We start from the raw sequence: 16,263 nt of genomic DNA, 5'->3' as shown, positions 1-16,263 counted from the left end.
AGCCCTATGAGTCATAAGCTTTCCATTTCCCAGGCACTCTCATCATATTCAGGAGAGCAAGACCAGTTCTCTTTGGGGCCCAACCTCAGGTTTAGGCATGAAACAGTCCTCTTCTACTCAGCTTAAATAGTCGAAAGACATTCTAAGGGAGCCTGGGGGGTGGGGTGTGTGTGTGTGGGGTCACTCTGGAGCAGCCAAAACCTCACAGTAATGAAATTTCTTCCCATGGTTTTTCATTGTTGGATGTTGTAGGGTAAAGAAAATGTCAGGCTTTTCTGCCCTCCCGCCATCAGGATAGATGATGGATCCTTGTCCTGAATGCATGCCTGATGGGGGGCACCTGGAATAGGGTGTGGGCATAGGTAGATGGGATTCAGCTGAGCTAAGACTGTGCTTTTAAGGGCGGCGTCACGGGGACGCCAGCAGAAGGCAAAGCAGAAGCCAAGAGAAGAAGCCCGAAGCAGAAGCAGAGAACGCCAGAGAGCCCAGATAGAGTGAAGATTTGCTGGGGGCTGGGAGGACTGCCAGCCTTCCAGCACCCCTGCCTGCCATGTACCCGCTGAACCCCAATAAAGACCTGCAAAACCCCTGAGGACTCTGTCTCCTCCTTTACCCGGTCTGCTGGATCCTAGAAAACCTGCCCTGTGGTCTTCCTGACCTTACACACCCCTCCCCCAAATAAGATGGAATACTTGAATTAGGTATGTGAGATGAATTAAAGGACAATTTACATAAATGTGAAAACAACTGTACCTAAAGTTTCCTCTTTTCCACCTTTAGTAGAAGAAAAAGACTCAAATATTTTTCTAAGTCAGGGGTCAAAACATATGCTTAGTTTTTAGGTTAATTTCAAAATTTTTTTGTAATCAGTTTACAGCAGTAGAAAATACTGTTCAGGATCTCATATAATAATGGAATTTTAGTTGTATCCCAGTTTCATTATCCAACATTCCTTGCATAGATTTACAGTATGAAAATACTTTTCACATAATGCCAATTTGCAATATTCTTGTTTCCTCATCAACTATTGTTCCTCTTATTCTTACCTGACTAGCGAGTCTTGAACCTTATTTGCAGCCCTTTGTCTTTTACCTGTTTGGGTTTTATTCCCTCGCCTTTAAGGGCTGCAGTGTTTTGGTTTTTTTTACTTGCAAAACCTTCAATGTGCCTGCTTTGTACCGTGAACAATTACTGCCTGGCAAGTATGCTTTTTGAAGTTTCTGAAAGAAAGGTATGGGCTTGATTCACAATTGAGGATTGTTACGAGTGACACGGCACTCACCAGACTGTTTGAACCCAGCTTCTGGATGGTGCCTTAACTGATCTGCACTTCTGATCATTTAAAAGGTAGAAGGTAGAAGGCCTTTTACCTCATGTAATCATGTGAGGACTGAATAAAGTGCCTGGGAAAAAGTATCAGGGAAAACTAGGACACAAAAGAGGGTACCGGAATGTCACTGGAGAACAGCTCATCGCAGGTATTAAAGTCTTTCTTTCCAGGTGAGGACCAGGGGCCTAGTTTGGAGTCATAAATACGGGTTTTCAGCCAAGACCAGGAATGGAGTGGTGGTGGAAGATGGGAAACTAGAGGTGGGGGGCAGCCTGTGAGGGAGAGGTGGAAAATGGGTCAGCGGCTCCAGGAAATAAATCTCTGCACTGAAGCCTGCCTTGGTCCCTTTGAATGTGGGGGAGTGAACTGCTTCTGGGTGCTAATGTCTTTTTTTTTTTTTTTTTGGGTGCTAATGTCTTAAGAGATAGTTAAGGGCAAAGATTTTACTGGAAACATAACCAGACTAGGAGATTGGATCTGATTACACTCCTTTCAAGTTTTCAATTGTCTAAAATTGCTTCGTTTAATTGTGTGAAAAATATGTTAGCAGTGTTGCTGGCTTTGGTTAAGTCCAAGAGACTAGTAATTTCCATGTCATGATCACTTAGTGAAAATGCGGTTGCTGGGAGTTATTTTTCTGCTTAAACTACCTACGTACTCTGATCCCAGATGCAGAGCATGTAGGAAGTACGCACCATCTAGAGCTGACCTAGAACGAGGGGGTGAAAGACTCAATTTGGCAAAGACAGAAACTCACAAAAGGGGGATGGGGAGTGGGGGTGGTGGTGGTAGTAGTTATAAACAAATATTGTTATTTGGCTACTTTTCAGGGCGGTTGGACGTCAACGCCTATTACCACCTTTGAAGAAACATTGGTAAAACTTATTAGAGAGCTATGAATTAGTGATTCTGCTTAGGCAGAACAGTTTCATCCCTTACTCATTAATTCCCAAGTTAATTCAAGCATCCTGTTTTGTTTTCTTTTTTAAAGATTTATTTATACAAGAACCTGGATACGGGCCAGATGTGCGGGTGAGAGGATTCACCAGAGACAGAGTGGGGAGCAGAACAGGCACAATGACCGAAATACACTGCTGAGGGGAGCAGCGGGCGAGACAGGAGAGGTCTGCCGAGCCATGTGGGATGCTCTCGGCAGGCGGGGATCTAACAGGCATTGCAGAGGCTGCGGACAGCTTCACAGCGTTTTGCTCGACAGCCTGCGCCACCAGGGAGGCTGTTTGAAGCCTCCTGTTTCTAAGCTTCACTTTGCCTCTTGGCCAAGCGGGGTTCTGACTTTTCATGAATAAGAGAAAGCAAAAGCACAGGCCTCCTCATGGGTTTGAAGGCCCCCCACCGGCCCCGCATACTACTCTCCCCAATCAAAACAGACTGACACCCTTGTCAGGACACACTTCAGTTGAATACATGCCAGGCAGAGAAGTACAAGCAGGTCTCCACTAGGTGGCTCTCCAGGGCCAAGGTCATTCTGCCATTCCTCTGAAGACCTATACTGACACCCTCCAATCCTGCTTTGCATGTGCTAAGAGTCACACAACCTCCCTAGTCCCTGTCAGGTATTTTATTCTGTGCTTTGAAAATTTGAAGAAACTTCCATAAGTCTACAGACTCAGGATAAGAGGCCAGTATGTCATGCGTCCCCATCTGCAACAAACTCGCTTAATCCAATCACTGAAGATAAAGGGTTTTTTTATTACGTGGCATGTTTGTATTACCAGAAGAACCAAATCAGATTTATAAGTTGCCAAACAGCATTGTGGGTGTGGTGCATTAGGCACTCCAAAAATTCTGGATGTTTCTAAGGATGCTTGTACTTAGCTGGCAGTTACCCATCTCTGGCAAGGGCAGATTCTGCCCAGCTGTTTGGTCAACATCCCTCCACACCTTTTGCTGACTCATAAAAAAGCACATCAGGTGTCGAGAATTTGTGACATGAATGTATCTACCTGGCGGTTCACAACTGTATCTGAGCGGACTTCCAAAGCACATCTATGAACATCAGGGAAAAGAGAATTTTTAAGAAATATCAGGCAGGACAGGGGTTTTTAACTTAAAACTAAAGTAAAATACCAAGCAAGCAAAGGAAAAATCAGGAGACAACATTCCAACAAGGAAGACTTTATTCAGTTTTCCCAGTAAGTCAATGGGGAACATTGCTGCTCAAAAGCAGGTTACAGTTCAAATGATACCACAGACAATTAGGATACACATTTTCAGAGATCAGCTTCCATATCTTGATCACTAAATGGAAAGATTCTTCAGAAGAACAGTCCCTTACCCTATATATAGAAGGAGAAGAAAAATTAAAGATGCCATGATGCTATCTACCAAAATAACTGGAAAACATTTAAAGAATAAATTTAGTGTACATTATTGACATGTAAGAAACACAAATGAATTTGTAGTGAGCTCTTATAAGGATACCCCATCTAGGAAAGTAAAGTTCCTGTGCCATATTTGCGTGAACTAGGACACTGTGGAGAGAGCACCTTATGAAGCCCAATTTCCAGTGAATGGAAGGAAATTACGGATCTGAGTATCGAGCTTCCTCCCTATCGCCAGCATTGACAAGGGCATTCCCAAATGCCTGGCCTAAGTTTTAAGTTCTATGAATTCCTTTATCTCATTTCAGAGATTTTATATTTATCTAGCCCTTAGCCAACTGGAGTTCTACTTACAGGAGTACAGGTAAAGCATAGAAGGAATGCAAATATGGGACAAATCTGAAAATAATACATGTCATTACTTCTATTCACATATTTTATAAAACAGTATATAAAAATTTTTCATACGGTTAAATGCCCTGTATATTTTGTTTTTGTTAGGGGGATAAATGATAACCATAATGGGAAAAGGTAAAAATTATATTGTTTTAAAACAAAATTATTTTGCGATAGTAGAATGGAACGAGAAAGAGAAGCATTAGGGGAAAGAAGTAGGATGCTACTCATGAGGGTTTGAAGGTGAATACAAATACTAGGAGGGTCTTAAGATCTCTATCATGACGTTTCTTCCTGTCCAAACCTCAGAATTCTAACCTAATTTCTAACAACCTTCAGAAGCTCTACCTAAGGTGTATATGCTCTTAGATCTCAACTATTCCTCCAACTAAAAAAAGAACAATGACCTCTCTGAGGGCTATGTCTTAAGAAGTCTGAAGCCTGACAGCCACTCAATAACATTTTAGCCATCGGGTAAAATAAAGCAAAGACTTTATAATTGAGTTCAAATATTAGTTACCCCGAAACATGAATGCAGGTTTGAAACCTGAATGATTCATTACTAAACGACCTTATTTTAACAGAGGTCACAGAATTCCAAATTTGTCTTAGCAAAATCACAAACTTAATGTATATAAAGATTATGTCACATGAGTGATAACCTACAAGAGATCATCTCATTTCCCTTGAGAAGCAAAACTGACACTGGCTCAGAATAGTCTTTGAAAATCATGACGAGAGCATTGATTAGAAGTTACTGAAGGGTAAACTGGAAAACAGGGTATTAAAGAAACTGAATCATGAATGAACTTAAAATTCTTATAGGGTTCCTCTGCATATGTAAGCGATATGATGCCTAAAGCTGAGCTCACCTTTCGGGGGTCACTGCTCTTCTAGTAAATCTTAGCCACCCACTGTGACGAACCTGTGGGCAGGAGCTCCCAGCCAGCACCTTGGCACCATGGGCCCTGACCACTATACTACCTCAGGGAAGAGAGGAGGGCGGGCAGGAAACATGATAAACAAGCACTTTACAGATGACACCACAAGAGCACAGCTATTCTAAATCAAACATTAATGAAACCCAAATCATAATGCTGAAAACCAAAAAATTAGACAAAAATGGAAGATTCTTTTTTTTTTTAATCTTTTATAGGACAGAAACCTTAGCTCATGTCTTCTGGTTGTCATCATCTTCCACTGAGCTGCACCTAAAACACAAAGAACAAGTAACAAGCAACTTTGTTTTTTAAAAGAATATATAAAAGCTCTGAAGGCATAAGATGAACTGTTTTCTAGTGGAAGTTATCTTAATTAAATCATTCTATTCAATGAAACTATGAAAATCACCAGAGGCATCAAAACATTAACTACTTTGAGTGAAAAGCACTACAAAAGACATGAATATGCAGCATACTATCACCCAAATAAAGTACATAATGGTGGGAAAGTCACTACCCATTTCATTAAGGCAGAGAAGGTGCATGCGTGAGGCCTTGTTTTAAAAGGCTTCACTTCACTCTACCTGAAGATGAAAACCACCTTGGCTTATTTTAGTAAGTCTAAATCATGAAGAGACGGGGTGGAGACTCAAAGTTGGCTTATTATATCATCTATCACCTTCCTGGCTGTAGTTCATGTCTTTAAATGGAGCAAACCCCACCAGAAGAATGCTGCTATTCTGATTTTCCATTCTTGAGTGCACCAAAATGTGCATGTTTGTTGTAATTAGGTGCCTGGGTAAATAAAAAAATCCCATTTACCATTTAAAAAATATTATTTAACCCCCTAAAATCTGAGTATTTTCCACATTGCTCAGGGAGACAAGCATTAATCGTAGCGCCCAAACAGAAAAGATCACATACATTTCCGAAAAATCGCTTCTACCATGTTAAAAATACGAATTCCTTTGTGTGGTAAAACCGAGCGGATTTACATGACTTTGCTTTAAATCGTTGCTAAACGTTTATCTACACATGCTGTCAGAAATAACCTTGTTAAGAAGGTGAAGCTGGTGTCTCAGCAAATCAGACCCTGGGAGAAGGCGTCGCATGGCCTGTGCCCGCTTTCCTTTTCTCTTTCCGCACCATCAAAAGGAAAAGTGAGAAAATAGCAAAAACATTAGTTAAATCCTGAATCACACCCCGTAACCTACAGGAATTACCTCACTACACTGAACGCTGACAATACTTGCAGGGTTTGTGGATGAAGCAATTAGGATCCTAATCATTATTAACATGATAAAACTTTGGGCTAGGTTTACATCTTCTAACAAAAATTTAAAGACTTAAAGGGAGAAATGAAAAGTTGCTTTTAACTATTTATGGTTTACCTGACTTACCAGCACTGAAGACAAAAACTTTTAAAAATGGCTACAAATGCCTGGTTCACAAAAGACTTTATTATCTAGCGATGCATACTTAGAACATACAGGATCTGCATGGCCCACTTCACATGCAGTAGAACAATCTTCACTTTACAATAAGTGAGTGTCAACTGTTTTATGCAATAGACAACACTTTAAAGTCACATTCTTAAAGAAAAGCTTCATTTACAAAAGAAATAAAAGGTAAAGAAGCAATTACCGCTTTTAAAAAGCAGCTGCTTTGTTCAAGAGTAGAAGGGTTACGCCTGTATTGAAAGACAACATGATCACAAATAATGAAAACAATGAACAAATGAAAACACTTTTACCATAAAGCATTACACTTTCAAAATGACATACAAATAGTTAAAAATTTCATTATGTTGTCTATCTAACTTTTAAATATGAGGACTCTCAGAATTAGGCCTCAACATTTGTCATCAGTAAATGAAAACTACGCAGTTTCTATTACTAAGGAACTGTATTTAACAAAATGTATATAAAGTCTATAGCAAGTTGATTTAAAAAAAATTAAAGTTAGTAAGAAACAGTACACTGAAGGCGCTCTATCCATCAAGCGCATACTCGTCCAATTTTAAATGTGATGAACAGAACAGAAATTGTAACTATGCCACAGTTGCAATGCCAAAAATAAAACAAGATCAATTATCACACATGCAGGGAATTCTGCCACAAAGCTAATATCCCTCATTTGTCAATTGTTCCAATAAAATAACATCTTAAAACACCAGTGATGTTGATGGGTTAGCTTACCTTCAGTGTACTGAATGTTGTACACAACCTGCTTTAAAAGAGGAGACCATCCCTGCAGGCAGGCTCAAGAAGGAACAGACCCCTTTCGGCACTGACTACACCAAGGGCATGCTGCTGTGGCCTGCACACACACACCTAGGAAAACGTGAATATAAACAGCATTTATGCTGGCCATTTTCTGTGAAGACCAAAATGAAGCCAAGTCTGCTAAGAATAAATCAACCGCCCAGTATTACTACTCGTTTCAGAACAGGTGCTTTTGTCTTTTATGTGAACTGCAACCATATACATTAGCACTGTAATTTTGTGCAGTCTTGGCAATTAAAACAATTCTACAGTAAAACTTCACATAAGACACAAAACAGATTAACTAACATTTCTAAAAGAAATATGACCCTTGACGTTAATTCAAATATATCATGCTTTCTCAAATTTGCTGGAGAAATATTTATAAGTTTATATACATTAATAAACTGCTGTGAAATTTCTTCAGTCTTTGTATCTAATTACTCAAACCCTTGGAGCTTCTTCATCTCGTTTAAATTTTTTCCTGGATGAAGGCATGCTGAAGGGCCTGGTTGATGCTAATCCGTTTAGCTGGGTCCAACATCAGGATCTGGTCCAACAAGTCCTTTAGCTGGTGTACTTTTTTGCGCTGGTCTTCAGGAAGTCGCTGGCACCCAATCAAGTCAGCCAGCAGGTCCTTAGTTGGATTAATGGTGCTCATGACAGTAACCTTCTCCTAAAAATGATTTTAAAATTGCATATCTCTAAATAAGTTACTAGACATATGTAACCAAAATCAGACTGTGTTCTGTCTATCAAAAAATTTTAATATTAGTATATCATCTTAAGCAGCAGTCAAAAATTGAAAAAGGTCAACCCCAAGTTAGCTAAGATAGCATTCCTAAAAATCACTGCAATTTAATTTTGTTACAACTTCAAAATGACAACAGAAAGGAGTTGACAATTCAAAAACACTGTTAAGCAATTAAAAAATTAACAGTGCACCTGCTTTTTGCAGTGTCACCCCCTATCCTGCAGAGGTGACAAAGACATGGATGAGCCGATGCCATGAAGTGTCACCTGGGGCTCTGCCAGGCACACACAATATAACGGAGGTTGTAGAAAGGCACTTCCAGAACACCGATTTCAGCAGAGGTTTGAAGGTGAGTACATTTTTTAGGGGATGAGGAAGTACAGAAGCAAATAAGCTCAGGTTGGGCACTGAGCAAAGGCACAGGGTTAGTCTAACAAAGCCCTAAGCTGGCTGCCAAGTATGGGAAGGCAGGGCTCACGGGGCCAGGTGAAGCATGGACAATGACAGAGTTCTTAGCATAGACTTATATAAGTTTTCTCAGGTAATAGGGAGACAAGGAGTTTTTAACCAGGGACAGTAACATGATCAATTTAATTTTAAAAATATCACTCTGGCCAGGACCCAGACTGGCCTGGACCCAGACTAAGAAAGTGAGCTTAAGGAGAGACGAAGAGGGCCTAAACATGACCTACATTAAAAAACAATTTATGGCACTGGACAAACTTCTAATAATCTCACTGACTTTTTCATGTTTTATTGAGGAAGTGGCCAACAGCAAAAACAAATTATAGAGTTTTAAAACCCTCAGAGCTTCCAGTACCACCCGGAACTCAATCAGCCACAGTAACATAGCGTGCTTAAAGGAGACTTACCCTCTCTGTTACTTTATCAACTTCTATGTACATGAAATTGAGATTTTGATCAAAATGCTGGTCTTTGAATACACCTTTCCGAATCATCTGGTACCCAAAACAAACACAAACAGTTTAGCTTACTAACAATTTAATACATAACAAACCATTCAAGTATCAGTTTCTCGGGCTTTTTCATTTGAAATGTTCTGATTCCTTGCTTTTCAGAGACTTCTTTGGACAAGCTAATACAAATGCTATAAACTAAAACTGCATTTTTCCAGGCAATGACATAAACCACTTGTAAGTTAATGCCAAAGCCACTTATCAAGCTGTGCTGTCACTACTCAAATTGGGAAATTAAGCAGACTTAAACACCACTTGTTCTTAAGAATAAGTATTGCAAAAATGGGGTCTTTTTTCTCTTGGCACTTAAGAAAACAAACGAATGACATTTTACAAATTATGTTTCAATATCCCTAATTACGGTCCAACATCCCTAATGATACAGGTCGGACTTCACAAAACAAACAAACAAACAAACAAAAAAAAATCCAACTTCTTGAATGTTGTCAACAGGTTCTTCGAAATGTCTAACAAAAGCAGACCCTTGAATAACGTCATTTGGTGCAATGTTGGTCAGTGTTTATTTTTTTCCCCCTCAATGTGATATCTAAGTGTTTTTCTTTGAGGAACTGCTTGTCAACACAGCTAATTTTGGTGCAACTTATTCAAAACAAGTCCAACGTACCAGGGTTTGCAGTACCAAAAAATCACAACAGTTTCTGACCCACAGGTAGAACAACTGATAAACCTCTTAGAAATTCAGGAAATAAGCTGGAATTGTAAAAAGCTTAAGATACGGTAGGTCAGGCATATCTTATAAATGCCTAACAAGTCTTGCTTCACGTTCATCAGAAAGAATTACAATGGCTGAAGCATAATAGGTGAGTTTTATGTTACAAAGATAATATTTTTGGTGAATTTTCTTGGTACTACCCTTTCCCAAGTAACTTCCAATCTTAAATAAACTGATTGTTGCCACCTTCCCTCTTCTTCTAGGATTCACTCATTTGTTCTGGCCACTGACCCCTTTCTCACACCTAACCAATGTGACTCATATCCTTTCATTCCAGCTCTCAAGCAGGCTTGGTGACGTGACCAACAAGAGCGTGCCTCTAGGCACACTGCTGCTGTTCTGCCCATCCCTGAAGGACAACACCGGAACAAGGCGAGCAGAGAGAAGAGAGCCATATGTATGTGTGCTTAACAAAAGCACGCTCACAAAGTCTCAAAATCCTCCCCCATTCCAATTTTGCCATAAACCATAGGTCCCCTCCCTTCTACTAAATTTAAGGGCCTGAAAAAGCAAACTTTAGAGGGGAAATGGACAAGGATCTCTTATTCTCGTTTGACCGTCCTTGACTGAGTAAAATCACTCACTTATCCACCAGAAACGAGAGAACAGCACAGCAGCCATGGACCTGTCTGTCTCTAACGGTGCAATAGCAACCAGGGACAAGGTCAGCAATCCAGTGATTTTATAGGAAATCATCACCAAGACCTTGAAAATGCTAGTTCAAAGTGATGTCTTACCTTATTTGGCATCTTTCCTTTGAGATCCATGGCGAGCTTCAACATATGGTTATTGGTTTTGCCAGGAAATAAAATTTTTCCAGTATAGAGTTCATATAAGGTACAACCTACAGACCACATATCTATACCATAATCATAGCTTTTACCTATAACTGAAGACAAAATGGAAGCTTTAATATGTGATGATGATAAAGACTACCATTTATTTCCATTAATGGGAGATTAATTTAGCACATACATAAAACCACAATCCCAATACCTCACTTTGCATTAGCTTCATGTTCTTTCCCACCAATGCTTAGAGACTCTTAAACTTAAAAGCCTTTAAAAAAATGACGGACTCGGGGACAAGTTAAGAAGGGCAATGTGTATTTCTTCTCTTTTCATTTCACATCTGGTGGAGGGTCTGGCTGAGGCTAATCGGCCTCAACCAAGGCAACAGGATGAGAAGAGACAAAGGTTCCACACTATTCATAAATTTGATTATCAGACCTTTGGTAATCAAGAGCAGTCTTCTAAAGTCGAGGATTTTCCACAATTGCTTTGCTACTCTTGCCAGACACGAACAAGACTCCTGCCACAACTACCGTCATTCCACCTGAGGAGGATGAACTTGCTATGGTTCCTTCCTCATGAATGACCTCACGCAGCTGCTGAGGTGCGACGGAAACAGTACTGACATCCGTGTGCTGTTCCCATCGCACGTGATGGCCCAGGTCAAAGAACATCTGAAGAAACTTACTGATCTCAGGAGCACGGTAAAATCTACTGACAAGATAAGGTGTTATGTCATTATCCGCCACATGTGAAGCCGACCCAAAATCGCAGAGCTTTAAAATAGTTTTTGATTCATTAACCTGCAAAACATTTATCACAGAAGTTTAATTCATGCCAACCAAATGAAGACAAACAAAAACTGACTGAGAAGTTATTTTCAATCTTTGAGAACAAAGTTGTTCATTTAAAAAATCCCTTTTCTCTTTATAATTCAATTTCTTATGGAAAATTAAAAACTACCAAATATTTGTTTGTAATTAGTAAGACAACACTAATCAGTGAGGAAATATGGGATAATACCAAGTAAAGTCAATTTTAGCCAACAGCAATTAAAAAGGGGTGGGACAGAAAAATCTCATTGAAGCAAAGTATCTCCTAGAAGTCCCCCAGAACGTGAAGTTATACTTTAGAGGAACATGAACATTCATTAATAAGGGATCAGACTTAGATTAACTTTTGACTGACTTAAGCTAACTTTCAGTTGCCAGAAAACTACGACGGCAGTGAAAGTAGGACCATTCAATTTTTATAAAAAGAGAAAAAAAAATTCTTCATCCGAAGCTGCTAGACTATCCCAGCTTTAGCAATCACTTCAATTCTAAGAACATTAAATTCCTTAAATACAAAGAAGGTATTAGTCAAGAAAATGTTAAATACATTTGGCAAAACTGATAAACATGAACTCCGTATTAGTCATTGGTTTCTTTTTTCCTTTGTAAATACTTCAACATACACAGTAACAGTGACATCTGCTGAGAAAGGCTGGAGGTGCTCCCAAGACTGCTGGCACTCATGAGTCAGAAGCATGTGCAGGATTAACAAGTGAAGATAATTCACAATCCAGAGTCCCTTCCCCCCTTTAAAAGAGACACACACAAATTCCGAGTTGGGACTTGAACTTGGCCTACCGTTCCCACCCCAAAGAAACATAACACTTTAAATAAATAGTCCTAGGTGCTCTCTACTGGGACTTCATAAAGTTTCATCAGTATTAAAGACTGGGTCGTACAGCTGGTGTCACAGAATTAAAACCAATTATAGAAATGATAATTTTTAACTGCCACATCCATAACCATTCTCTTCATCTGGGGGAATGAGGAAAACAGGCATCTTCAAATAGCAAAGGATTTTAAAAGCGTTTTAAAGAATGAACTGCATTCAGCTACTTAAGAATGCAGTTTTGCTACCCAGAGAAAACCCCAGGACCATTTAAAATCAGGCTCTACCAGTGGAAATCTTGGGCTGGCTGAAAAGCCTTACATAACACAGGGTACCCACACTCACGTGCACGTCAGTTTGGCTACACAACTTCTACTCCCCCAGGGGGAACGTGGCACTTCTACCACACTGCTGCTGAAATCACGGGCTAAAAGCTTTGCATTAGAAGCTCCGTGTGGTGGTCTCTGAAATCCACGTGAAAGTCTGTACTAGCTGGGCACTAACTCAAAGAAAAATGAAGTTTTAAAAACAAGAGCTTCTAAGGTATTGGCAATGTATTACTCTTTAATCTCCATGGTGGTCACACAGATGTTTGCTGTATAAGCACCTCTGAATTGTACATATTCTATACATTCTTTGATAGGGACAGTATATTCAGTTTACAACAGAGCAAGGAAAAAACTGAGGAAAAATCAACTATAAAGTTGACCAGGTTAAGTCTGTGACTCATTCATAATGTACCTACCATTTCACTGTAATAACTCAGCTCCTCCAACTCCAAGTTATATTAGATATTCAATATATATAAGTCAGAGCAAACATCAAAAAGGAATGCCTCATTATTGTGGCAGTCGGAAGGAAATATTTTCAGATATTACAAAAGAAAAAGGGGGAAATCTAAATGAAGAACTAGGTTAAGGGGCACTTAGCAAACCTGAGTCAATCACAAACTTTACATAAAGTGTGGAAGAGTCATTGGCAGATGAGGCAGGAATTCCCTGACATATTCCCCAGCTATCAACGCCACAGAACAGAGAGGAGACATGGTCAGGGCAGAAGTGTGTGCACACTAATCGCTCCACTTTGATGACACCGTTTCCAAAATTTAAAAACATTTGACCACAGTGAATCTGCTCATCATCACACAAGAAGCTGTTAGTTAGGAGAGGTCAAGACTGAAAGGACACCTTTCCCTACAGCACTCTAACCACAAGAGAGCTTACTGTTTGGGTCCCCAGGTGCCACTGCTTTGAAAGCAATAAGGAAATATGAATGACTCTTGGGCACCTTTGAGCTCAAAGCCATACATCTGCTTACAAGAGTGTAATAATTCCCTTAAATGTCCCTACCTCCATTAGTCTACATACACTCACAGAAGTGTGAACACTCCTTTCATATTTCCAAGCAGCAACACATGCAGCATTTGTTAGACACCAGAGGAAGCACATTATTATGTTAAAGCACTCTTAGGATTTGTGTGTACTCTAAATTTATAAAGAGGAAAAATTGGGAGAGCAGCCTGTTTCTTTTCTTTTTTAAAAAAGATCTATTTATTTATGCATACAAGAACTGGGGTACTGGCCAGAGATGTGAGGATTCACCAGAAACAGAATGGGGGACAGAACAGACAGAATGACTGAAATACACTATTGAGGGGAGCAGCGGGCGAGCCAGGAGAGGTCTGCTGTGCCATGTGGGTAGCTCCCTGGCTAGGGATCGAAGTCATACTTCAGTGGCTGCGGATAGCTTCATAGGTTGCGTCTCAACCCCTTGCGCCACCAGGGAAGCCCCTGTTTTTTCTTTCTCTATACTTTTCTATAAATTTTCATGACCCAATTTCCAAAAAAAGTAAATCTTAAAATTATTGGTAATGGGAAATTAGTACAGTGAATTATTCTTCTAAGGTGTCATTTGTGAACTCCAAGGTAATCATATTACTAGTGAGAATATACATGGAGTATAAGGCAGCCTGACTGTTTGACTTACCAGGATATTGTCTGGCTTGATGTCCGCATGTAGGATGTTACATCTTTTAAGGAGTTTCAATGCCAAGAACAACTGCTGACTATAGGATCTTACAGCTTTAATATGAAGACCAACATCTTTACCATATTTTTTTAACACCTCTCGTAAATTCATACTTTTAAGAGAAAAAAAAAAAAAAACAACCAAAAACAAAATTAGGGGTTAAAATGCAAAGTGAAATAAAAAAGGTAAAAAAATTTTTAAGCATAAAGTAAAATCAAGATCCAAATACAAATTAAAATTAAAACATTCTGTTCAAGAACTGCCCCTCCAAACATTTGAGAAGTAATTCTACATTGAAATGAGAGCCTATGAAACTTTGTACACACAACCTAATTTTCCACCTACATCAATTTTCAAAATACAGATAGGCACTGGTTTTAGAATGGGTTTACATTTGTTGGCCTGACAATCAAGCCATACTTTTGATGATCAAAATCATAATTTCTACTCCACTAACCCATTTCTTTTCATTTTGGCTTAATATATAATTTTCAGAAACCTCCACTGAGGTGAAAGTTACATGAGATTCATGTCCAGGAGCACAGAATTTATGTTTGTACACTAGTGACAGTTAAATTCCAGTTAAAAACACTTGTCTCTAACCAAAACAAAGACTGAGGCTGAACTGGGGAAAAAATACCCCAGATAATCTGTCATGGCTTTTTCTAAAATTAGGCTAAGAAAGAGAATTTGTCAGTTTAATTCACAGGTTTTGACACTGTACCTGAGAGGCTCAAATACGAGACAAAGGTGCTGCTTGTGATAAAAGTGTCTGAAGAGTCGTAAACAATGAAATTTGTCATCAGGATCAGCATCATTAAGTTTTTTCAAGAATTCTAGTTCCTTTAAACCAGTTTTTTGCCTAAAGTGAAAAAGAAAAGCAGGTCAACTTTGAATACATGCAGTATTTAGGAAAATTATTTGCTAGTCCCAGTCTGATGCAGAGCATGTATTTTGTTACGTACTCATAAATCTGTTGAGGAATGACAAGACCCTGTCATTTACATCATTTCATACTTAGCCAAAATAATCAAATGAACAAAACAGAAATAATGAGGGAAAGACCCACCTTGTCTGAAGTGAAATTTATCTTGCATTTATTACAAAATGTCTTGCTATAAAGAAATATTACTTTTAACAACAATGGAATTATACTGTGTACAAATCTTGGTTACTGTAAAAGTCAAACAATGAATGTCTTACCAAATAGTAATATTTAGTTGTCCTTTGAAATTGGAGCTGTGACTTGTCAGTAAGCTACATTTTAAAGTCAATGTCTCTAATAGAGAAATTAGGAATTGCCACCAATAAAAACAAGCATTCTAAGCCTCTGACAGTCTAAGTGCTTAGTATCAATCCACACACCCCTTTTCAGTATTTTAAAAACCAATGATAAGATGAGGAGTCTAACACTGGCTCAGTGTGATAATCATTATGTATTAAAATATATGTGTAACAATTACTTCTAAGAAAGGCAACACAGAAGATGTAAATAATTCCCAGAATTACGTAAGAAGTAAGTTTTCACTTTCTGTGGCCACCAGGTCCTTGGTAACAGAGTCAGTATGAGCCTTTCATCTCTCACCTCTAGTCTTGAGTTTAAGGGTCACAGCAAAAGGTGGCCATGAGACCAGCAGCAGGAGGACTTTAGGCTGATTAGTGCACACAGTAGGTACTGAAAGGAGTTAAATACAATCAGCCTAATACTTCATATAAATACATCTCTATAAATTAAAAATCATGTCAAAAAAGAACTGCTTCTCTTGTTTCATATCCACGATACTTGCTTCACATATATTGTTAGACTTTTTTAAATGGCATTTGAACATGTTCACTTGGGCTTCATGTTATCCAAGGTCTCGCTGCACATGCTCTGAACTTACATGAGTTCGTTGTTTCTGATGATCTTTACGGCCACTTCCTGGTTGGCTCGTGCATTATCTCGGGCTCGCACCACATTACTGAACACACCCTGGCCGGTGTAGCCATACACATTGTAACGCTTGTCCAGGACTTCCCCTATGTTCACACCTAAAAAAAAAAAA

At 39.1% G+C, this 16,263-nt stretch overlaps 1 protein-coding gene and 1 long non-coding RNA gene across 2 annotated transcripts in view; both read right to left on the bottom strand.

Moving 5' to 3' along the window:
• Positions 1-5,259: 5,259 nt before the first annotated feature.
• Positions 5,260-7,306, bottom strand: LOC311167295. Its single transcript, XR_014617057.1, has 4 exons — positions 7,208-7,306; positions 6,654-6,699; positions 6,062-6,145; positions 5,260-5,279 (listed from the first exon to the last, which is right to left on the bottom strand). It is a non-coding gene; the product is annotated as an uncharacterized lncRNA (long non-coding RNA).
• A 439-nt stretch (positions 7,307-7,745) lies between these two features.
• The window catches only part of PRP4K (pre-mRNA processing factor kinase PRP4K), a gene marked incomplete at its 3' end in the record, with an annotated part of 31,360 nt that continues 22,842 nt past the window's right edge, over positions 7,746-16,263 (bottom strand). The window contains exons 9-15 of the mRNA XM_084227862.1: positions 16,102-16,249; positions 14,943-15,080; positions 14,177-14,330; positions 11,217-11,331; positions 10,475-10,626; positions 8,900-8,986; positions 7,746-7,949 (exon numbers count right to left, since the gene is read on the bottom strand). Of these exons, the coding sequence (XP_084083988.1) occupies positions 7,746-7,949; positions 8,900-8,986; positions 10,475-10,626; positions 11,217-11,331; positions 14,177-14,330; positions 14,943-15,080; positions 16,102-16,249 (998 nt within the window). The remainder of the gene's footprint in view (positions 7,950-8,899; positions 8,987-10,474; positions 10,627-11,216; positions 11,332-14,176; positions 14,331-14,942; positions 15,081-16,101; positions 16,250-16,263) is intronic.

Source organism: Talpa europaea (assembly GCF_964194135.1).
Source record: "Talpa europaea genome assembly, chromosome: 2".
NCBI classification, from domain to species: Eukaryota; Metazoa; Chordata; class Mammalia; order Eulipotyphla; family Talpidae; genus Talpa; species Talpa europaea.
The sequence above is the reverse complement of the archived record's forward strand: the minus strand, read 5'-3'. Positions and strand labels throughout refer to the sequence as shown.